Source organism: Cheilinus undulatus, linkage group 9 (genome assembly GCF_018320785.1).
Source record: "Cheilinus undulatus linkage group 9, ASM1832078v1, whole genome shotgun sequence".
Classification (NCBI taxonomy): Eukaryota; Metazoa; Chordata; class Actinopteri; order Labriformes; family Labridae; genus Cheilinus; species Cheilinus undulatus.
This window is the reverse complement of record NC_054873.1, coordinates 40,668,669-40,693,462: the sequence shown is the minus strand read 5'-3', so window position 1 is coordinate 40,693,462 and position 24,794 is coordinate 40,668,669. Positions and strand designations below refer to the sequence as shown.

The following is a 24,794-nucleotide window of genomic DNA, read 5'->3' as shown; positions in this document are numbered from 1 at the left end:
TTGATTGTTGTTCCAAATACTTAAATGCTTTTGAGGAGTTAGTGTATTTGAAACTTAGTAACAAGAAGTCAGAGTATGGCTTGCTATTCTTTTTACAAGCAGATGGTAGTCATAAGGAACATATTTCTTCCTTTCTTAACTCCTCGAGTGTTTGAAGTATTGGTACAAACCCTTTCATTTCTGATCAGGATTTTCTCTTTATAAATCATTTCAAATTGGATTACGACTAGGCTTTGGGTTTATATTTGATCTGATGTGGTTTATTTGCATGATGATGGTTCCTCCCTCAACTAACAAGTTTTACCTTTGTCTGTTTCCTTCTGCACTGACCAGGTGGATGGGTCATGTAACTGTTCCTATAATCATATATTATTCTGAACAAGATTCCCTTGGGCTACCGAAATATGCGGCTGGAGGATGTACAGCCTGTATGGCTGTAACTCTTGTTCTGGGTCCTCAGGTTCATCCTTTTCCTGGTTGTTAACTGCACGTATTAGTGTCTGTTTCAGGAGGATCATGTTTCCTATATTAACCGCTCTTCTGTCCAGCCCTGGAGACCTTTATAACCGCACTGAATGTGAACCCAATGTTTGAATACTTTCCCATTTATATTTTAGCATGTGTGCAGTAGGGTGATGTTGACATCGCTGACATTTAGTCATGCTCTAGTTTATGTTCATGATAATTGTTCCCCAGTAGGTGAACTCAACCACTTGACTGTTTGACCTCTGAGACATGCTGTGTGTTGTTTTGCTGCAGGATTTGCTACAAGAAGTGCATCAGCTGAAGAGTAAAGTGGAGGAGCTGGAGGGAGAGAAGGGCCAGTATGAGAGGAAACTGAGAGGCACAAAGGTAAAGTATCTCTATGAACTGGTTAAACATACTGCATGTACGTGTAGGTCAAATGTTGAATGATTAACTGATAACATCTGTAGATAAAGAACTATATTATTTCTTTGAGCTAGTGTTACAGACTCCTGTCTGGATGGAAAAGTGAGTGTGCAATGCAACAATATAACTGAAAAAGAAAAAACAAACACAGCCATGGGTAGATGTGGTTTCATATCAGATCTTCTGTAGAGCTCCCTGAGTAATGTTCTGTAAGTGTAGAAAGCTATTCTAGATTTTTAGTTTTCCGTACATATAACCATAGAATTATAGCTCCAGTATGGTAACATGCACTTGAAGGAGTAGTTTGTATATGGTGTTCTATTTTCCCTAATGTGGAGCTGCTGAGCAACCAGCACAGACCTCAGGCAGTTACTGCTTGTGGCCAAGACATAGGACAGTGTATTTCTAGTTGAGTCACTAATCTAAATTCCACAGGAAAACCAGCATAGATGTTAAAGTGTTTAAGAGTCTGAATACAGTATATCAAGATTCAAAATGGAAACTTAAATTGAATCCCTTGTATGTATTTTTTCCATCTTAAGTGGACCATTTACAGTATACTTGTTAGCTGTCTGTTGACAGAATGTCTTCAGCCCAGTTCAGAAGACCATTTTAACACCATTTTAGAATGTCACACAGGACAGTTTAGCTGTGTGAACTGAGCTGTTGCAGTTCAGTGCAGGCCGGCGTGTTGCCTACAATTTAGTTTGTCAACTTCTGGTTTTAGAGCATAGGTTACAGAGAGGAAGCCAGTTGGTCATGATATTGGATTTCCTGACCTCAAGCTTAATGCATAAATTGGCGTAAGCCCCCTGAGTAATCTGTTGAAGCAACCACAGGCATCTTCAAAGTTTAGATCCTCCTGTTTTTAATTTTTTGGCAACAGCAGAGTTGCAACCATTGCAAGAAACTCACTGCCACTGTTCTTGTTCACATCACACTCTTTAAGTAAAATACAAGCATGAAAAGTGGAAGTTTACCCTGAAGCACAAAGAACCCTTGCTATGGAAACAATGTGTTGTCTCCCACAGTTACAGCAGTGCGAACTGACAGGCTTTCATAATGCTGCTGGGTGTCCTATTGGAAGCAGCTGCAGGTCTGGCCCCTTTTGGTCTGAACTGGGCTTTACAGTGACAGTTTTTATGTTTTAATAACTGTTTGGTAATTCTGTAGTGTATAAGTTTTAGGTCTGAACTATATGTAAATATTGGTATAGGCTAAAAATTATTTTGTAATTATTGGATATTGGCAAAAATCCAATAGTGTGTATCCCTACTGTTATCCTGTCATATAGATTATGGGAAGATTTTAATAAGGGAAAGGGGCAGCAGGCTCTGAGTTCAGTACCCTTTAATTAACAAAAACATTTCTCCTCACATAGTATCTTTCATTGGAAGCAGCTGCAGGTCTGACCCCTTTTGGTCTGAGCTGGGCTTTACAGTGACAGTTTTTATGTTTTAATAGCTCTGTTTGGTAATTCTGTACTGTATATGTTAGCATATACATCATATGCACTGATATTGATATTAGGACTGTCAAGAGATTCAACATTTTAATCGTGATTAATCCCACAACTTTCATAGTTAGCTTGTGATTAATTGTAAATTACATGAAGATGAGAGAACGTTTTAGTATTTTACTTACTATTGTGGCTCTCGAAGATAGTTTATATGTACAGCCATTGGATGCTAATTATTTCTAGCAGAAGGTCATCCTCCATAACATTTATCGGTCTACAATCTGTTTTGTTTGCTAAAACCCATTTAGCAACCAGTATTAAAAGTTTGTTGCTTGCAGAGTTGTCTGAGCATCTCTGCTGTAAACAATCCAGCATGGCATATCTTTGACTAGGGGGTTGGCTCTGCTTTGGAGGTGTGCTTGACTAGCAAGTGGTACGGGGTATTTAAGACTCTGCAAACTCCAGCTTACTCAGTTCATGTCGACAGTAGGTGCAATTAACTTCAGTCTTATCTGACATGATCTTAAATCTGAACTTGGCATTCAAAAGTCTCTGTCTTTAATACATTTCTGCTTGCTTGCCACCAAGCACGGCACCGTTTTGCAAACTATGGGATGGGTCGAGGGTCATACAGAATGTGGGTGTTAATCATGCAACAAAAACACATTGGTATTATAAATATAAGCTAAGGTGTGTTAACTTTGACAGCCTTATATACTAACTAAAATTTATCCATTTAACTATTTAGTTTATGAGGTTTGTTGATAGCATCCTTTGTGTTAAGTCATGATGTGTTGAATTTGTCCTACAGATGTGCCAATGGTATGATTTATCTTGTCGAAATCTCTTTAACATTCCAACAAAGCATGTCAACCAAACGTGGACCTAATTCTATAGGTATTCAGGTTACACTGGACATTTGTATTCTAAATTATAATAAAAAATGGAAAAACTGCTTTCACTGTTTGCAGGTGCATAACTTCTCCAATCTTGACTAACTCCATTTATTAGACATATGTAGATAGCTGGATTTCTCATTTAAAATTTATGCTTTTACAAGTCAAGAAGTTAAAGGAGGGAAAGTTTGCTTGTGAACACAGAGTAGCTTTAGCAATACAACCAAAGTAATTCCTCACAACACTGAACAGAAGATTGAAGGCTGAAGTAGTATTAAGGCAATGGAAACTGACAACCAGATAACATCGGCCTTGCTGAAACCTGAAACTTATGATACACTTTCATGAGCAAGAGAGGTAAGCTGGATAATTATAGAAACATTAGGTGAGGCAGTACTACAGTGTAGTACTGTACACTTAAATTGCAGATTGCCATACTGTTATCTAGGGATGCATGATATTATTGCCAATACCATATATATTATATCAGCTTAAAAGGTGAATTATCAGTATCATCAGATATGAATATTTCTGCAAATATTTACAACCGATATTTTGTCTATAAAAATCTGCCTATATCAGCTGTAAATATTGGCTGTACAAACAAGTAATTAAGTGGTATTTTGGGCTGGACCGACTGACCTACTGCAGGTGAAGTCTTTCTTTATTCATCGTCGTTCCTCACACTTGAAGGTGTGCTTTGAGGACTGAAGTTTGTCAATTTGTTAATCCTCAAGCTTTAAATTGTGTGTTTTAAGGAATTAAGTTTTAGGTCTGAACTATATATAAATATTGGTATAGGCTAAAAATTATTTTGTAATTATTGGATATTGGCAAAAATCCAATAGTGTGTATCCCTACTGTTATCCTGTCTTATAGATTATGGGAAGATTTTAATAAGGGAAAGGGGCAGCAGGCTCTGAGTTCAGTACCCTTTAATTAACAAAAATGTTTCTCCTCACATAGTATCTTTCACTGATTTATCTCAAGGAGGTCAAACTGCCATTGCTTCCTCTATGCTTACAGTGCTTCCTTCCTCCTCTCCCTCCTTCACTCTGAATCCCCTCTTCCTCTCTACTAACCCTTCTCTGCTACTCACTCTCTTCACCTATTTTTCCGCTCTTTTCTCTCTCCTCATCTCCCAATCATCCCCGTCATTACGCTCTTCCTGTGTCTCTGCTCTCTCTAGCTCTCTATCTCTTATTCTCTCCATGTGTGTTACCAGTCGCTCATGACCCAGCTGTCCAGCCTCAAGCTGACTGTGGAGCACACACAGCTGGAGAAGCAGCACTGGGAGGAGCGCTGGCGTGGCGCACAGGTGCCTCCTCTTTCATCTTTCATCCTCTTTTTCTGTCTGTTGTTGCTCGTTTGTCTCTGTTTGTTCTCCTTTCACTGACTGAGGAGATGCTGCATCCTCTTGAAGATACTCTTCCTCCCTCTGCAACCCCCTGACCTCTTCCCCAACACTGTTGTCCTTTTGCACTTGTGTTTAACTGCTTCCCTCTTGACCTTTTCATTTTGCTATTCTGCGCTTGCAGCTCTTCTATTTTTTTCTCCTTGTGATTCTTTTTGTTTAAGTTCTGTTTGTCACATGACGACTTCAGTTATTATACGTAATCAAACTGTAAGTACGTACTTTACCAAATCAATGAGCAAAAGACTGACATTTGGACAAGGACTACACAAATGTGTAGATGCATGTGTACATGTGCTGCAACAGAAGAAAGGAAAATCCACCCTTCTTCTGATTGTTCTCTCTTGTTTCTCAGTTGATTTACTTGTGTCAGTGCTTAAAGTGGGTTGATGAACACACCTTGAAAAGAATGCCTGTGTTTAAACATGTTGTTCGTTTTCCTTACTATGATTTTTTAAAACTATGACGTTTTTCAGCTTCATACCAGGTCCTGTTGGCAATTTAGAATGGAAAAAAAATTAAATCAATATTTAAAAATTCTAATCTCTGAATTAGTTTCTCTTGGAAAAATTACATTTCAGACATCAGCAACAGTTGCTAGTATACAGAAACTCAAAGGGTACAAGACTATTGTACTCAAGTAAAAGTACAGTTACTTAGGTAACAATTACTTTATTAAAATTTTACCGACATATAAGTAAAAGTACTGGTCTATAAATCTACTCAAGTACACGTATAAAAGTATTTTATTCAAAGTTTTTTGGAAGTACGGAGTATTTATTAAAGAGTTGTACAGTAAAATGTGATCTTTCCTTATTGGCAATAACAACATGAGAATATAGATTTCCATTCAGGTTTTTTGCTAAAGTCAAGCCTTTATTATAAAGTGAAATTTAACTGCTGTTTTGAGATGTGATGTGGCATCTATGTGCTACTGACCATCACATGCAGTCATATAATGGCCAGGTTTATGTCATCGACAGAAAGCAAGAACCTCCTTGTTTAAGTTAATGTTTATTTTTCTACTCAGTAGTTTCCGCTTTTTAAAATGTAGTAAAATACAGAACTTCCCTCAAATACATACTTAACTAAAAGTAAAGTTATTGATTTTTGTACCCAAAAAAGTACAAATTCATAATAAAAATAGTCGATTACAGTAACGGGTAAATGTAATCAGTTACTTTCCACTCCTGCTAATAAAGGGTTCTCTTTAAAAACTGTAAACCTGAGCTAACTGTTCAAAGTTTTTTTGTCTTTTTTCTTGCTGTCACTTGAACAAAGCATGAGCTATACAAAATCAGACTGTAAGCTCCAAAATAAAGGAGAAGAAGAAGAACAACAGATGCTGAAATTGAAACACTGATCTAAATTAATGGTGTATACTGTAATTTGCAAACATCATTTGTTTACAGTTAATTTATTATGGTACCCATACACTATATAGTATTTACTGCTCTCTTTTCAAGTCTGTACCTAAAGCTGGATCCATATTTTTTCTGCCACAACTCAAATAGTTTGACTGTTATTATGATTTTATCAAGAACTTTTATCAGTTCCATAACATTTAAATCTCTTTGAATGACCATAATCTGTCTTAACTATTTTATCCACCTTCATTTGTAAGCATCAAGGTTGCTTTGATTGTATTCTTTATTGTGGGGCAGCTGCAGGAAAGGTTGAATTTATAACTTTTGTAAACATTATGCTGTGCTTACCTGTTTTCTGACACCTGATGTCAGTAACCAGGCTTCTTTATTGGCTGTTTTATTATAGGAAGTAATCTTTATAAGTTAGATCAGCTAAATTATTGATGAAAGGGCTAAATAAATAAGAGATTTTATTTTATTTTGTTTTAATTTTTTAAAGGTTTTATAGGCATAGGACCTATTTCTCCAATAAGAGCAAAATAGGCCACATACGTTGGCTGAATTCTAGTCCTTGAACAGATGACATTAAAATGAGCTTTTTTACTTATTACTATGAACAGTCAGGTTTTTTTGGGCTCTCTCTAACTGGTGTTTTTCCATTTGGTACAAATGGTATCTGCAATAATGTGTTTGTTATAAAGTATTCAAGTCAGTCATTTGTACTCAGTTTATTTGGAACGTATTATTAATAGATTGTTGGCAAAGTTGAATTTTCCTTTTGGCTGGCCAACTGCAGTTGTGTGATCCATTTAAACCTATAAACAGCTCATTTTATAGTTTCTGATGTTTAAAGAAATGCATAGAACAAAGACAGATAAATGATAAATGATAAATGATACACTAGTTCAAGACAGTGCTGAAACATGGATTCAAACATGGAAAATAACACCAACAGGTATCAAAAGGCTGATAGTGGATTCCTTTAAAACATGAATTTCAGCATTTTCAAGGATTTTTCTTAAATGTTCCATAAAACAAGCTCACATAATATAGCATCTGGCTTAGTAAGATGAGTCTTAACGCAGTGACTTAGCCCACCTTGTATGGCGGATAGACTTCCACTACAAGTGCACATAGTGTGTACATGATACAATTCCCATTGCCAACCGTTTACAAATCCATCTCATCATTTTCCAAGTGTTATGCCTTTCAATAAACCTCTATCCATTAAGCTTGCACATAGCATGTTGTAGCAGTTCCATCCTCTGAGAGATGTGATAATTATTTTGGTCATGTAGTGAACTCTGCAAGTCCAGTTGCTATTTTGACCTAAACTCCTATTCCACTTGCAGACATTCAGTGACCTGAAAAACTGACACAGTTCTCAAATACATTCTCTGTCCTCCTCCACAGGCAGAAATCGCAGAGCTGCAGCAGCTCCTTGCATCCAAAGACGCTGAAATTGAATGCCTGCAGACCCAGCTGCTGGCCAGAGGTGGCACAGCCAATGACAACGCTGAGAGAGGTACACACAGCTGGCTGTCTGACCAATCACTTTAGATCTAAATCTGTCAGTGCGGATGTGTGCGAGCCAGCGATATGCATGACTGTCAACTCTGATTACTGTAACATCTAATCAACATGTCCCTCTCTCCTCTGCTGAATACTTAATTCTTTTAACCCTCTGCTGGCCTCTGCTGTAGAGGAGGTGTATATCAAGCATCTGATTAACAAATGTAAGGCATGGTGTGCTGTCCTTTTGATTCCAATTTTCAACCAAACTCCCCCTGCGATTATACATTTTTAAGGGTTGGTTTAAAAATGTAATAGATTTGATTGGTTTTCTTGTCCCAGGATTTGTAAATCAAAATATACATTTATATTATTAATTTGTTTATTCTACCATGATCCTTTTTTTAAATCTCAACAAATCTTCCTCATTAAAAACAGGAAGGGTTTACTTGCATTATTACATAGATAATCTCTCTCCCTTATTTTGATGGCAGATTGTTTGGTTTAAAAATGGAGCATAGCTCAGCTTTTGGTTTGTGTTTGTTGTAGTAAACATCACAGCTTCACTCAACAGAAGTGCAAAAGACTCAACATCCTTTCAAAACTTTGTGCAACATGTAATGGACATACTTAAAGGGTGTTATTGTGCTCATACCATAGCCATTTGATAACAAAATGCTGTATGTAAAATGAAGTCTGCACAGAGTTTCAACATTAGAAAACAGCTTAGCATCCTGACACAAAAATATTATCAAAATCATATTTGCAGCTGAGATAACATTAGTGCTCTCTCTTGCGCTGACACATTTAGGCTGCCTCCCTCTGTTGCAAAGTCATAAAATCAGGCAGGAGCTCTAAAATTATCTACTTAACCAGCTGTACCTCAGCTAGTTTTATTTAATAAAAACATTAAGCTGTTATCCCCCTCATTCCTGGGGGCTTTACTGTACATATAATTATGTGTGAAACTTTTGGAGGTATAGCAGAAGAAGGGCACTGCCCCGAGCAAACAGCATGGAAAATGGCATTGAAGAAAAAAAACAGACTTGATAAAATGATATGTAATTGTTGTGGCTGGACTCTTTGTTACGTCCCATAATAGCTAAGTGTGATTTAAAATATGAGGCTGTGTTACGTCTCCTTAAAAAAAAAATGCAACTGACCTTTATACAATTTACTGTAGATAGTCCTACAGAGCAAATAAAGTCGACTGAATATTCTTGTGTATGTTATCTGAGAGCATTTCTTCATATTGTCTTCTCATCAAGCAAAGGGACAATCACATCATCCTATCTGATAGATATGAATTTCACACATTCTAATCTCTGAATCGCTCTAATAATCAGGATCAGCATCTTGTTACTTGTGACAGAAGGCACCAGAAGTAGCACCCAGAATTCATGAGGTATCATGAATAAAGTGAAGAGTACATTTTTTTAGGTAGACAAGTAACATTAGCTCCTAGCTTTTTAGCAGTAGTGATGCTTTCTACTCCCACAATTTAATGATGATGCAATCTGCAAGTATAAACCTGTGTCGTTGTTTTTGGGTTAACTTCCTGGCATTTATTTATTCAAACCAGTGAGAAGTCAGAATTGATCCTTTTCAGTGGCTGTATAAACCTTTTATTATGTCAGTTTTTTAGTGTCTTTGACACTGTTGCAATGAATCAGATATCTTAAAAAGTTAATCCAGCAATTAAGGAATGCACTTTCTTAAAGAGGCTTACCAACAGCAGGATAAACAATCATAGTGGGTGAAACTGCAATTTATTTCTTGATACCTTTACTGCCTGATAAATGTTCTAATTGTTTTTAACTCATCCCCAAGGCAGATGAAATCACAATAACACTGATCAATTGTCCAGACTTAGAGAAGATATGGCTGACTTTTAAGTGCATCTTATATTTACATATTTTCCACAGTTTTATGTGACCTTCATATGTAAATTGGTGGAGTTACCCTTTAAGATATGTGTCTGTGTTTGAAAGGATATTGAACAACATCTTGCATATGTTTGTTTTTAGCATTATATTTGTAGTAAAAGTCTTATCCTCATAAAATGTAATTTTATGTTTGTTTTTAAGCACATTTCCTTAGTCTAACACAACACCAAGTATTTAGAGCTGCAAGATTTGTCCCAGGTGATGGTGTATGGAGAGTCATGCTGTCAGTGTGTGTTTGCTTTGCTTGTTTATTCATATTAGCATGGATGTCATGATTGTCACCAACATTATATCAGGCAACTATCAGATGCCCTAAATGAGAAGGACATGAAGTAACTGCAAGTCCAAATGAATATTTTAATAATTTATTTTTCTTTGTTAGATCAAGAATATCAGAGGTTGAAGGTCGGGATGGAGTCTTTGTTAGCTTCAAATGATGAAAAGGTAAAAGGGAGTTGTTCTTTTCCCTTGTGCCATGAAAGAGTTCTATTGATGACCAGCTGGAGATCTATATAGAAAAAAAAAAATAAAATCCCACACTTCAATGTGGATTTTTATCTTCCTGTAAACAGGACCGACGTATAGAAGAACTCACCGTTCTGCTTGGTCAGTACAGAAAAATGAGGGATGTTATGGCACTCACCCACGGTAAAAATTACATCCATTTTTTTTTCCAAAATGAGTGTTTCAGGTCAGAGAAAAGACTGGACCAGATGTCTTATTTATCTTTTCTGTGTTTCTACCAAACAGGGAGTAGTGAAGAGGAGCTGAGCGGCAGTTTAAGACTCAGAGCCATCACACACAAAGCACACTCTGATATCCTCAGGTCAGAGGTAAGATGATGAAATACAAATCCTTTTTTACAACAATATTCTCACCAGAACTCCCTGCTGTGGTTTGGCGGTAGAACTGGTCATTGCCTAAACCAGCTCTTCCAGCCAGTGCGTAATTGTCCTTGTGCAAGAACACTGAACCTCATAGTGCTGCTGTCAAAAGTGTGAATGTATATAAATGCATATGAAAGTGAATGAATAGGACTAGCTAATACTTATGGACACTAGGAGCCTCACCATTGGTGCATGAATGTGATGTGAATGGTTAAGTGTAATCCGTAGTGTTAAAGTGCTTTTAGTATTACAAGCTCAAGTCCATCTTTACCATTTCCCGAGAAATCTGCAGATATTTGGCTTACAAACAAAAAAATACATATTTACATATTTTGTCTCTTCACAGATATCATCAAGAGGATCCTCTCCTCTTATGTTATCGTCATCTCCTTACCAGAGAGAGCTGGACTCTAGGTATCCTCATTTAAAAAACACTCACAAACACATTATGACCTGCAGATCATTTTACCTCTTGATTGTCATTTGTTGTAGCTTTCAGAACTCAATGGACGCATCTCTGGTGTCTGCAGGGGATTCTAGCTTCTTTAATGGATCATGGTAAAAACAAGCTTTTTGTGGCTTTTGTTGACCCTGCATAAAAGTGTTAGTCACCTTTATAACAAAGGAACAATATGAAAGCAGACACTTCACTGTTTTGTAACTCTGAAATCTTCAACTCTCAGGCATCAGCGCAGGTTGCTCTCCAGTAGTCTTGAAGAGTTGCAAAGTGGATCATTGCAAAAGGTTTGTTGCATATATTAAATCCATTCTTTATCTTTTTTTTACTGTCATCTAATCTATCTAATCAACAGATCTAATTCAAGCTGTAACTGATGTAACTGACTGACATGCACACTAACTGTGTTTTTTCCCAAATAAACTCTGATGTTCTTTTAATCTGGTGAGTGTGTGCTAACCTGCTAAATCTTGGATGTATGTGTGTGTTTGTATGTGTATGTGTGTATGTTCTTTCCTCTCTCCATTGTCTGTCTCGGCTAAAGGCAGTACAGATCCAGCCAGTAGAAACAGAATCAGACGTAGGGGCAGAGGTACTGATCTTCTGCATGACATCTTACGACCTAACCTCCACCTAACACCTAGAAACACATTCATATGCTTTCTACATGTGTACACTGTTGTTCAAAACTTAGAAAGGGATGGGTCCAGTTGATCTAAATTCAGGATTCAATCATGCATGTGGTTTTTAAAGATTCACAGGACATCATTCGGCCACTGAAATGTCTTCAGTAGAACATTCTTATTAACTGGTTGGCCACAAAACAATTTTCAGTGGGTCACAGCCTTGGTATTGTGGTAGAAAGCTAATGATGCACTTTTGTTACGAAGGACATACTGTAGCAAAAAATGCAAATAGGACATTGTATATATAATGTATATTCTTTTATTTTGGGACAGGAAGGAGACAAAAAATATATGCTGCTAAATGTTGGCACATGAAAGCATTAAGCCAGCAAAATTAAATTGCATGTAGCGCACTGTATGTAAAATTCCACTACCAGGGGGATCTGTTGTTTAGTTCTTGTTTTGAATTGAGGACTTTCAGTAATACTTTAATTCAATAAAAAGGGAACCCCATAATGTTTATTTTTTTAACAGAAAACCAACATTGTGTTTTCGTTCATACATTTCTCAAAATGGGGGCAAAATGCACCTAAAAAGGCACTTCCAGTTTCACGCTGGAATCAGTCCCAGCATGCTCATGTGTACAGGAAGTGACACTAGAGCGCATGCACATCCTGGGACAGATCCAGCACAAACCTGGATGTGCCTTTTTTGGTGCTTTTCTCCCTCATGATGACAAATTTATGAATGAAAACAAATTATTGTTGTTGTGGTTAGGAAATCGGCCTAATGAGGTGCGGTTTTATTAAACAGAGTCCCCAATTCAAAACATGAAGTAGTATTGAAAAAGAGGACACAGAGGGGGGCAGCACTGAGCAGTGCTGGTCTTAACTCGCTGGAAATGCCTTGTGTTGGTGGTTTCATGATACAGAGGTGAGTTTGCACTATTGAACTTGCAACCTATGGCATCCAGTATGACAAGACACTCCCTATTATAGTTATGAAAATTAAACATTTCTGTGTCTGAAAATTTTAAGAAATATTTATTTGAGATTTGTCATCTTTTAAATGAATTCATTAATTAGTCATAGTGGTTAAAAGTTTTAGAAATTTGGGCCAGAATCCATAATATAAAGGTTGTGGGCCCTAAAGTTCGAAAAGTTGTAAACCACTTTTAAACCATGACTTTGGAGAATGCAGTTCCAATGTTCAGCTTATAGTAAAAAATTTAGTAATGTATACAAAATTAAATCAGCAGTGAGAGATCTGTATTTTGTTTGTGAATGTATTTTGTGTATTTTGAGACTAATTGTAAAAAAACTGCTTTTAATCTGGGTAAAAAATCCTCTTTGTTAGTTTTCTAACACTGTTCAATTATAGGCCTAAACTTGAAGGTAACACTTACTGTATGTGTGTATCTTGTAGCTTATTGTAGGCCTGTCTCAGAATGATGTAATGCTCAGAGTGCCCTTTGAGCTCCTGTTCCCAGTGTGATATCAAAGTTCACAGCTGAATTTTCCCTCTGAGGAAAAAGAAATGTCTCCCACACATTCACAGCCACACTCGTATCCACCCCCATATTCTCTGCTCCGCAGATTATGCCGCACACATAGGCACACACATAATGACACACATAAAGGGCCAAGACCCACCTGAAGTGGCTGTCAGTAGTGCTCTGCATCATGGGTTCCTCCCAGCTGTTTCCTTCTGCTGGCCTTTCTCCTCTTATTCCTTCAGAGCCCCGGTGACTTTGATGCCTGCTCAGATACTGGCATGATCAGACATTCATTTTCCAAAGGACACAAGTTATGTAATGGAGTGAAGGAGCAAACTATATCATCTAATCTTATGAAGAAGCCTCACATAGATGCAGAGAAAATGTTATTTAATACATTACACACATTAGTCATTAAAATAGCAATAATTTCAAAGCTCTGAGTTGGCTCAGAGTTTAAGAAACAAAATTAAAATGTGTCCAACATGCAAAGGCCTGCTGTCTCCTATTGCCATTCTCTCGTTTCACTTTATGGTCATCTCTCTGGACATTTTGTCTGACCCCCTTTAAAGGTAACAACTCTTTTTATTTATTCTGCAGAGTCCACACATGGAGCTGAGTAAGTACCAGACTCTTCCTGGGAAGCGGAGTAAAAGGAGCGAGCTTAGGGCCGAGCTAAACGGTGATGGAGAAAGACACAATGAGTATTTATCACCCGTCCAACTCTCTCCTGTCCATAATCATGAACAGGAGCACAGACTCAGTGAGTTTCCACAGCACCTTTTCAAAGCACATTTACAAAGCATGATGTGTTTCATCTGCTCTTGCCTGTCATGCTTTAAAAAGGTCTGGATTGTGGTGAATAACTGTAAGGTTTTAACAGTAAAACCTGTTAATTGTATGCAGTAAGCAAAATATTTGGCCTCATGCAAAAGTAATAATTGTAAACACATTTGTTTTTAATTGGCACTCACAAGCAAATCACAAAACTTCCATTCAACATTTTTATTGAATGCAGAAATTTCTGTTTGTGCTACAATAGTAATATTGCAGTATGTACAATGTTGGGATAATCTGTCAAAGGTAGAGACATACTAGTTTGAAGAATTTTAATCTTTCAGTCTAAAGGGATTTAACCCTCATTCCCTTGTAATTTTAAGCATGGTTGAGGCCAGTATGTCAAGAAATTGGACATGCAGATAAGTGTTAATAAAATCATCATTTTTCAATTTTTTTTTTAATTTCACTGCTTAAAATCTCTTCAACAACTTCAACCCTGACCACTGAAAAAAAAAAGAAAAAAATTCAATGTTAACCCTTTTTATGCCAATTATTGTACACCATGTCACTGTTATTTTTTATGGTTAAAAAAACACAAAAACACCACATTTCCCATATAAAATGATCTAGATAAAAAAAAAATTTAAAAAATAAATACAGTCTGGGCCATGTCAATGATGAGTAGTAAAATTGATCTTGATGCATTGAAATTATTTTTTTTTGGGGGGGGCGGGGGCATTTTCCTTCCTTCAATTCCATCCGTCCTTGTACGTCCGTATTCTGGACATACAGAAAACTGTTGATAAAATACTAATTTTTCAGTTTTTTTTTTCTAAACTTTCACTAACTCAGATCTCTTCCACAACTTCAACCCTGACCACTAAAATAAAAAAAAATAATAAAATTCAATGTTACACCCTTTTTTATGCCAGTTATCGTACACTATGCCTATGACTTGGATTTAGTGAGATAGCGTCCATGCTAAACTGATGAGTCTATCGGAGTGAAAAACACGCCAGTTTTACCATCCTTTTCTCGAGCCTCCTCCGCATATGTGAGCGAATGCATTTGTTCATGTTATGTTTATTTTATGTACAGGCATAAAAAAATCAGAGGTAATATGTAGGATATGAATCATGAACACGCTTATTTCCACCTCTAACCAAATTGTGACCGCGATAACGCGTATATATAAATTTACTGCATATTTGAGATATGATATTTTCTGTCCTATTGATAGAAAGGACCCATGCATCCTCATACTTGTCCATCCACTTGCTATGAAGTGAGGGCAAAGTTGAAATTGTCCAAATGTCCCCCTTTCTTAGTCCCAGACTGCAGAACTTGGAAGTAGCATTTTTGATTGTAACACTTTGATTGTACACTTACGGTATGTCCGGTTGTAAACATAGACGCAGATTCGCACCCGAGCACACATGTAGGAGCACACAAACTTTTCCTCACACATGTAGCCCACTCTCAGACATCCATATCTAGTGGCACAAATCATTTCATTTAATTCTGATGATGTTTAGTGGGTGACATAGCACTTCAAACACTCTGAGTCCATGGAAGAAGTCCTGCATGCGCGTTGCTGAAGGGGTTAAAATGGTGCACTGGCACCATCTGCTGGATCACTGTGGAATGGTGAAATTTAGAGCCCTGGTGATTGAGTGACTGCATAGAAAAGGTTTTATATATATATATATATATATATATATATATATATATATGTTGTTTTGGTGCCATAGACACACCGTCAAAAAATGTGTTTTTAGTGGAAGTCTGTTGTCCAGATTTTGGAAAAACAAGGATGGAAGGAGCTATTTGGCATCAATAAAGTTCTACGGGCAACACTTACGTTTTTTTTTTTATGAAGAAAATAAAAACTTTGGCCAAATTTGATGCCTCAATCTATAAAAATGTGACTATCAACTCAAAATAATGATGATAAAAACGATGAATGTCCTCAAAATGGACATACTAGGATCCGAGGGTTAATTTTTTTCCAGGATGCATTTATCTATGATTAGAAAATAAACCCAAACCCTAGTAATTTCCATGCCAACTATGCAGTCAGTACACCACAGCACAATCAGAGTATCTTTTCATTTCAAGACTTATGAAATGTGTCTACAGGATATTTAAAAGTATTAAAAGTTGATAAATCAATTTTGCAAAAGTTAAGGCTTTCATTAAAAGTCTTAAATGCAAGACTGTAAGGTTTTAAATTTTGTTCTCATTTGTTACTGTTGCCCAGTAAGTAAAGTTGGTCATCATGCAATCAAAAGGTTATGAGTGCCATCCCCAGCTCCTGCAGTCACATGTCAGTGTGTCCTTGGGCGAGAGACTTAACCCCAAGTTGGCCCAAGTTGGCCAAGTATGTTTACACAACAAGGAATTTGACTCTGGTTTGCTTTGCTCTCAGTGTACAGGAATTAGACTTTAAACACACAAATAAATACACTTAAAAAGTATTAAAATTAAGATTTAGATATGTACAAGCTTTGTTGGTATTTTCTCTAGATGTCTTTGAGCATTGATAGTATGGTTGCAAGATGGGCGAAGGGGGCAAGGATGCTGACTAAACATGACCAGAGTATAAAAAATGAAAGGATGTGGGCAGATCTACATGAGGGAGATAAGATAATTAAGTATAGTTGATTAATGCAATGTACATAAGAGGTGAGGCATTAACTAACACTGACAGCCAATCTCCATAGCAACCTCTGTAATCAGTGCAAGAATGTGTGGTGTGTGAGTATGAATGGGTGAGTGTGACCTGCAGTGTAAAAGTGCTTTGGGTAGTCAGGCGACAAGAAAAAAAGCTAAACAAGCTTAGTCAAATTAACCATTTACCATTCAATTTGTGTATTTGTCAAAAGAGACTGTAGGCTAGTCTTTCTGCTTTTGTTTTTACATTTACTTTTAGCACAAGTGAGATTCTGATGGAGTTCCACCAGATCCAGCATCATTCCACCCACTTGTTTATGTTCTGGCCTGTTGAGCTATCGGTGCATGATTAAAAGCTCCACTGTGCCCCTAGCTAGCAAGTTACCTATGTGATCTAGTGATGTGTGCATGTAAATCAAAGCTAAATGCAAGTATTCTGAGAAGTGGTTGGAGGAGCTGAGGCTGGTGCATACACTTGTCAACATTTAACAGGATTTTGCAAATAAAAAGCAGCTAATGAAATTGTCCGGGACAAAAGTGATGGTACCCTTAACTTAATGTTTTGTTGCACAACCTCTTGAGGCAATCAAGTGGTTTCTGTAACTCTCCGTGAGACTTCTGCACCTGGTTGATAGGTATTTTGAGACACTCCTCCTGAGCAAACTGCTCCAGTTGTCTCAGGTTTGAAGGTTGCCTTCTCCAGACTGCATGTTTCAGTTCCTTTCATAGATGTTCAATAAGATTTAGAAGGGCTCATAGAAGGCCATTTCAGAATTGTCCATGTTTTGTTCTTAGCCATTCATGGTTGTTTTTTAGTATTGTGTTTTGGGTCCTTCTATTGGAGGATCCATGGCCTGCGACTGAGACCAAGCTTTCTAACACTGGGCAGCACATGTCGCTTCAGAATGCCTTGATAGTCTTGACATTGACCATTGTGGGTTTTTCTGTCTTTAATGGAAGGGTATTAACAATTTTGTCTTTGTGTTTATGTGCACCACATGCACTGTTTGAGTGAAATCCCATTATTTTGCTGCTATTTTCACCATAAGTAAACTTCCAGTAACTCCAGTTGTAGTTTTTCCAGCATCTAAATTCAAGCTGACAGTATTTGCATGCACACTGTAAAGTTTGTATCTAACAGAACCTTGTAATGACGCAAATAACCAATTGAGATAAACTGTTGAACAACTTTGTCAACTAACTTTGCTCCAACTGCTTCCTTCTCTGCCCTTTTCCCCTCTGCTTTGCTGCCGGATTGCTCTTTTCTCTCTTTATGCTCTGGCTGCAGTTCGCTGCAGGAGTGCCAGTGCTCCGGCTTTAGGTACTGTATGCACACAATAATTCAAATGTCATCACTGGATATACCCTTTCAAGAGAACTGAGTCACTCTGTTTATAGTCTTTGCTCTGACTCTGAGGTTGCATAAACAAGTTTCTTCTGACAAACAAAATATTCGCTGCAGCTTTTCTACCCCAAAAAAAAACAAAAAACTAGATTGTCCCTGTCAAAGCAAAACCTCCGAGGTGAGCAGAGTCAGTGTGAGTAACTGTTTTCACCAAGGATCAAGCTACTCCAAAGCTGGGATTATTAGGACTCCCTCATGACTCAGAGAGCTGTCGAAAATAATGCCTGACTCTCGCATCAGCACTCACTGATACTCACACACTCTTAAATCAAATAGGCATATAAGCACACAGCCTCCCATGTATCATCCTACACTTATCCAGAGCTTAAAGCACGACGCTAATCAGAGACTGAGAGGGCGAGGAGTGCAAGCTTAAGGATGTGTGCAGTTCAACTAGCTTAGACATCAAAAGTAAACAAACAAGGATGCAACCTGACATCCCCCCTTTTGGCTCTCGTTGCCTTTTGTAGCCACACTCTGACTGTTTGAGGCTCAGCACATGTCGCAGAGAAAGATCAAGTAGGGGAGAGTCCAAAACAGCTGGTAATATGTATAGTTTATTGTACAGAAATATATACACGTGAAGAGGTGCTAGCATTTAGGAAGTTTGTTCAAGCACTTTCTTGGTTACACTGGTCAGGGGGGATGTCTGTTATATCTCAGCATGGTCAGGGTTTAGAGCGTGTTTCAGTGAAAGAGGAGCAAAGATAAAGAATGTGGGATGACCTCATTCAAGTTGGTTCCTCTTATGTATAGCTGAAAAACTGACAAAGTTCAAGTAGCCACTTAGTCTCATTATCTGTAGAAAACTTTACTTCCATACAAACCTGCAGATATATTCTAGTCCAAATTTCTTGCCCAGTTTTTCACATGCATGAGGAATGTAGATTAACACATTGCTTTACACAATTGATAAGTATAAAACTTTTATTTTGGATTAGGGATGCACCGATTCAATGGTTCAATATTTGTATCGGCCTAAATATCATTCCATTTGACAAACATTAGCCATCAGCAGAAAATGTAGCAGGAATAGATTTCAGTACTAGTGATTAAATGTTATGTCCAGTAACTTAAAGACAGCATCTAGTAAAACTAACTGTTGATTTAAAGGAGGGTTTTTATCAAAAGAAAAGACCTGTTGCGCCAACTCTGATCTGTTTTCATGGTCAAACATAAGAGAAAATGTTGGCATAGTCAGAGTCTTTCACCAAAAGAAGTAATGGAAAGAAACATTGGTATCGGCGTTGGCTTAATTGATATTTATGACATCGGTATTAGCTGTAATGTTTACATTGGTGCATCTCTATTTTGGGTATAAAGAGGCTTTAACTAATGCCTGCCTCTGCTTTCTGTCTGTGGCTTTCTTCTCACCTCACTAACCTCCTCTGCCTCAGGATCACCTGGGAAGCATGACCTCTATGATGTTGGTGGGTATTGCATCTAAAGCCCAATTGTGAGGCTCTGTTGCCATCCTGTTGAGATCAGTGAACTTTACTTTAAATGGTTAGATATGAGAATGTATGCAGAATAAATGCATCAAAAGATTTCTTGTAGTCATAATTATACACTACAGTCCATTGTTTGTTGTAGTTTGTATGGCTATGGCTAGGAAAATGAAAAACCTGTTGCAGCAAATGTTTTTGATAATAATTCTTTGGCACTGCGATGCTGGGCCAGTTGAAACAAACATCACATATTGTAGTTTTTACTCAGTATTTCTGAAGTGCTACTCTAAGGCAACTGTCCAAGCATAACTGAATTCCTCCAATGAGTTTAATGTGATGTGCTTTTAAATATCAGTGTATTTATTGGTCCATCACACAACAGCAGAATTAACCTTTTTGGGTTTTGTTTCTGTCCACATAATTAAGCTACTTCAATATTAATTTTCTCTACTCTGATATATCTCCAGTAATTCCAGAGGATTTTTTCTAGGTCTTAGACTTCATGTATTTTGTTGATATCAATAATGTTGTTTATAGCAGTTTTTATTTTTGTGCTTTGCAAGAAGCTTAATGTCCTTTAGAAAATGATTGTATCTTCTATATACAACACTGTACTGTATGTCCAGTGTAAGAATCAGATCTGAAAGGTGCTTTAAACTCACAGTTTACATTTGACTCAGATTTCTTCTTCTTATCTGAATTTGTGCTTCAGTAAAAGTCTTCTTTTCTTTCCATCAAGCAGTTCGTCCAGAGCGGCTGGAGGAGTGTATTCTTTCAGACCAGTCCCCTCTTTCCTCTGGAGTGGATTCAGGACAGCAATCCCCAGTCTCACCAGAACACAGAAAGAGTCATAGAGGCATTAAGAAACTCTGGGGAAAGTAAGATTTAAATATATACTTTAGACAACACCTTGCCCTGAATTTAGACATTAACAACACCCTGGACTGTTCTCCTCGCATGCACTCACTGTGTCCACAGGATCCGTCGCAGCCAGTCAGGTAGTCCCTCCCAGGGCACTGACTCCGACTTGGGAGAGTTCAAAAGAGGAGGCTTTAGGGCTACAGCGGGACCAAGGCTGGCTCGTTCAGGGAATACACGGTATAAAGAGACAGTTAAACACAACTTTGTGTGGGTGAACTATCAAAAAAGCCAGAGGGAAAGACGCTGCACAAAGGATCTGTTTTTAGAATGTTGCTCAGCTTTTATTGGAGTAAAAAACTCACCACAGGTTACATTAGGCTAGATGATGAGCTCTGTCAACTTGTAACTATGCACTCAGGAAGATTGCTAGAGATGTTTGGTAATGTTTGACATTGAAGACACCTTCACCTTCTATGATGTAGATTGTGATAACATGTTGCTACAAACTGAACTATGGTAAACTATAGTAGCTAGCAATTTAACCGTTGTATTTAAGCATGTAGACATGGTCAAGACAATCTGCTTGAGTTTGAACCAAACAGAATAGAAAGGAGATTTAAGTTACTTAAATGTGATACAATTGTTTGCAGTCTGATAGGGTTTCATATAGTTGGGATTGGTATGCCAAATTCTGAGCCTTCCATTTGAATGTTGCAGCAGAAATAGAGACTCATCAGATCAGGCAGGATTTTATCCAATGTACTGTTGTCCAAATTCTGGTGAGCCTGTGAATATTGACGCCTCAGTTTCATGTTCTTAGCTGACAGGAGTCGTGCCCTGTGTAGTCTTCTGCTGCTGGAGCCCATCCACACCAAGATTTTGCATGCATTCAGAGATGCTGTTCTGCATTTCTCAGTTGTAACAAGTGTTGTGTTTCTTTAGTAACTTGCTTAGCCTTTTGGTCAAGAGAACTACAACTCACTGGATATTTTCTCTTTTGCAGACAACTCTATGTAAACCCTAGTGGCAGCTGTGTGTGAAAATCCTGGTAAATCATCAGTATGCAAAATACTAAGACCAGCTCACCTGACACCAAAAGCCATGGCACATTCAGAGTTACTTAAATCTCCTCAATTCTGTTCTGGTGAAGGTTTGAACCTAAGCAGACTGTCCTGACAATGTCTATGTGCCCAATTGCATGGATTGCTGCTATATGATTGGATGATTAGATATTTGCATAAATGAGCAATGTGACAAAGTTAATGTGTGACAAAGTTATTTTTTCTGAATACAACATTTGCCTTTTGAGACCCTTTTCATTTATTGACCAGGTTTTTAAATTGCAGATCAACACTGTTTTTCTACATTGTTTCTGCAATCTTGTTGTCCAATATGAAAAGAGAAAGAACCTAAACAATCTTTTATATCAACAGTTATAGACGAAATATAATCTCTTTCAACGTGTACCCTTAGAATGATTTGAAGCTCACCCTTGTAAAAAACAGTACTTGATTGCACCTTCAGTGTAAACGTCTTTATTTCTGTATTTTTAGAGATATGAAGACGCCCTTCTATAAGTGGAGCACAGAGCAGGTATGTGACTGGCTTGAGGAAATTGGACTTGGTCAGTACAGCATACTCGCCCGCCACTGGGTCACCAGTGGTCAGACTCTACTCTCAGCTACCCCACAAGACCTGGAGAGGGTAAACACACACATCACACACACCTACTACTCTACAATGTTTCATAAAGGATGGATGTGATACCTATCCTCTTCATCTGTTTTACCTGAAAGCATGATGACCCGTTCAGTCTGTCAGATATTCTTCAGTTCCACCTGTCTGATCACTGTAGTTCTGTGTCAGTCTATTCTGCTACGGCTGTCAGTGCTTTTCAACCTTCTCATTTGTTCTGCCTTTCACTCTGTGACATAACTTCAGGCCCTGAAACTTTTTATGTCTCTGCCACCAGAATCATTTTCATTAGAAAAACAGTAGTTCTCTCATGTCATGTATGAAATATACTAGAAAGATGAAGCATTTTTTCCCACTTTACCTCCAGGAGCTGGCGGTTAAGAATGTGCTTCACAGAAAGAAGCTTCAGCTCGCCATCAAGTCGTTCAGTAGCAAACAGCCGGAGAAATCTGCAGAGCTTGACTACGTCTGGGTCACTCGTAAGTGCTAAAATCCCACACAGGAGAGAAAAATGTATTACTGACAGAGATTTATTCTCACATGAATCCTGTGATATTTTATGTTGCAAGGTTGGCTTGATGACATTGGCCTCCCACAGTACAAGGACCAGTTTAATGAAGGAAGGGTGGATGGGCAGATGCTGCAGTATCTGACTGTGGTGAGTGCATACCCTATGATGTGTAGGTCAAATAAGCCTTTTAAGATTAAGTGAGGGTTCATAATATGACAAGTGGATGAAACAATAATTCTGCTTCATTTTTCAGAATATAGATTAAAAGTGAAGGGTTAAAATATGCTAACTTAGGATGCTCACTTTGTCTTTGTCCTGGCATCATGCCCCTCACCTCTCTGTGTTGTCTGTATCTCAGAATGACTTGTTGGTCCTTAAAGTAACCAGCCAGCTGCATCACCTCAGTATCAAGTGTGCCATCCATGTCCTCCATGTCAACAAGTTCCACCCTAACTGCCTCAAGCGTCGGCCCAGCAATGAGGTAATTACAGTACCTATAAAAAGTATACACCTCCTTGGCTGTTTAACCGTTTCATTGATTTTTATACATCAATCATGGTCAATATAATTTGGCTTTTTTGACCAAAAAAAACAAAAGAATCTCTATAATAGTATTGTGAAAACAGATATCTACAAAGTAATTATGATTTAGATACAAATATATATGGTAAAATAAGTGACTGTGTTTATATCCATGCAAATCAGTATTTAGTAGATGCACCTTTGGTAGCACAGTACTGAGTCTGTGTGGCTATGTCTGAATCAGGCTTGCACAGCAGGACACTGCAATTTTACTCCTTTCTTCTTTACAGAAAACCTCTGTCATGTTGCACAGGTGTGATCAGCCCTTTTCAAGTCCAGCCACAAATTTGCTATTTTTTTGAGTTTTGAGTATTGACTCGGCCACTCAATAACATTGACATTGTTGTCTTTAAACCATTTCTGTGTAGCTTTGCTGTATGCTTCGGGTCATTGCCTGGAAATGACTATCTCCCAAGCCGTAGTTCTTTTGCAAACTCAATATGATTATCCTCCAGGGTTTTACTATATTTTGCCACAGTCATTTACCCTCTACCTGTACAAGCCTTCCAGGGCCCAGCTGCTGAGAAGCATCCTCACAGCATGATGCTTCTGTCACTGTGTTTGTGGTGATGTGCAATGTTTGGTGGTAGCCTAACATAGCGCCTTGTCTCATTGCCAAAAGCATAATTTTGGTCTCATCAGACCAAGGAACTTTGTTCCACTTGATCATGGAATCTGCCACATGTCTTTTGGTAAACTCTAGTCAAGATTTGATATTAGTTTTCCTCAACAGTGGCTTTATCTTTGTCACTCGTGAGGAACCTGGACAACAGTTGTTGTATAAAGAGTCTCTCCCATCTCAGCTGCTGAAGCTTGTAACTCCTTCAGAGTAGTCATAGGTGTCTTGGTGGGTTACTCTTGGTGGGTTACCCCTGATCTAGGCACCCGTGCCATATTCCTTCCATTTCTTGATTACGGATTTAACTGACCTCTGGGGGATGTTCAGTGTCTTGTCAATCTTTTTGTGATCTTGAAGACACAGGGGTCTTTATACTACAATCACTTGAGCACATTTACTGCAATCAGGTGATCCCCTTTTCACAAATTGTGAGACTTCTAGAACCAATTGGTTGGACCTCTGTTGAATAAGGTCAGCCACTTTAAAGGGGGTAAATATTTCTGAAATTATTTTTTTATACTGTATACTCTTGTTTAATTGACATTACTTTGTAGAAATCTGTTTCCACTTGGACATTAAAGAGGGTTTTTCTTGTCTAAAAAGCCATATTATATTGGCTACGATTGATTTATGAAATCATGTATAGGGTAAAAGATCCCATGGGTTGAATACCTTTTATAGGCACTGTACATGAGATATGTGCTGACAGTTGAAATATTAAATTGACATTTTAATATAATATCAAAATCTTGTTAAAAGTTTTTTGAAATGCTCAGTTGATGCATAATCAACAATTATGTTTCTCACATAAAAAAGCTTATTTTGTGAATTTCATAAGTGTTTAAAAACACTTTGTGTGGTTTGAGAAAAGGTTACAGTCTGTGCTCTGTATGTACGTGTGCAAATTTCAGAATCAGTTCGCCCCCAGCGAGGTAGTACAGTGGTCCAACCACAGAGTGATGGAGTGGCTGAGATCTGTCGACCTGGCAGAGTACGCACCAAACCTGAGAGGAAGTGGTGTTCATGGAGGACTAATAGTGAGTGAACATTTCTACCCACTTTATGAAACAAAATGCAAAAGGTTTTAAGGTTTTTTTTTTGTTTGTTTGTTTTTTTTGTTTTTCTTTTTTCAAATCTTTTGATAATCAATAAAGTGTATTTTAATCAAACCTGTCATGTATTTGCTGGCTCCATCATCATAAATTTAAGAATATGCTGTTTACATTGTGTATTACACGCAACTGTTTGTAAGAATCCATTATTTTTGATG

At 37.7% G+C, this 24,794-nt stretch overlaps 1 protein-coding gene across 6 annotated transcripts in view; it reads left to right on the top strand.

Annotated features, from left to right (window-relative positions):
* ppfibp2b (PPFIA binding protein 2b) overlaps positions 1-24,794 on the top strand; it is a 110,519-nt gene that overhangs the window by 83,218 nt on the left and 2,507 nt on the right. For 4 of the 6 annotated variants that reach the window (XM_041795183.1, XM_041795180.1, XM_041795184.1 and 1 more), the window contains 16 exons: positions 760-852; positions 7,441-7,552; positions 9,868-9,929; positions 10,058-10,133; positions 10,236-10,318; positions 10,719-10,786; positions 10,865-10,930; positions 11,056-11,116; positions 13,551-13,713; positions 19,996-20,134; positions 20,235-20,354; positions 21,671-21,821; positions 22,180-22,291; positions 22,382-22,470; positions 22,682-22,804; positions 24,436-24,561. In XM_041795183.1, coding sequence (XP_041651117.1) covers positions 760-852; positions 7,441-7,552; positions 9,868-9,929; positions 10,058-10,133; positions 10,236-10,318; positions 10,719-10,786; positions 10,865-10,930; positions 11,056-11,116; positions 13,551-13,713; positions 19,996-20,134; positions 20,235-20,354; positions 21,671-21,821; positions 22,180-22,291; positions 22,382-22,470; positions 22,682-22,804; positions 24,436-24,561 — 1,644 coding nt within the window. The remainder of the gene's footprint in view (positions 1-759; positions 853-7,440; positions 7,553-9,867; positions 9,930-10,057; positions 10,134-10,235; positions 10,319-10,718; positions 10,787-10,864; positions 10,931-11,055; positions 11,117-13,550; positions 13,714-19,995; positions 20,135-20,234; positions 20,355-21,670; positions 21,822-22,179; positions 22,292-22,381; positions 22,471-22,681; positions 22,805-24,435; positions 24,562-24,794) is intronic. The other 2 variants (XM_041795182.1, XM_041795181.1) reach the window with 2 other exon arrangements.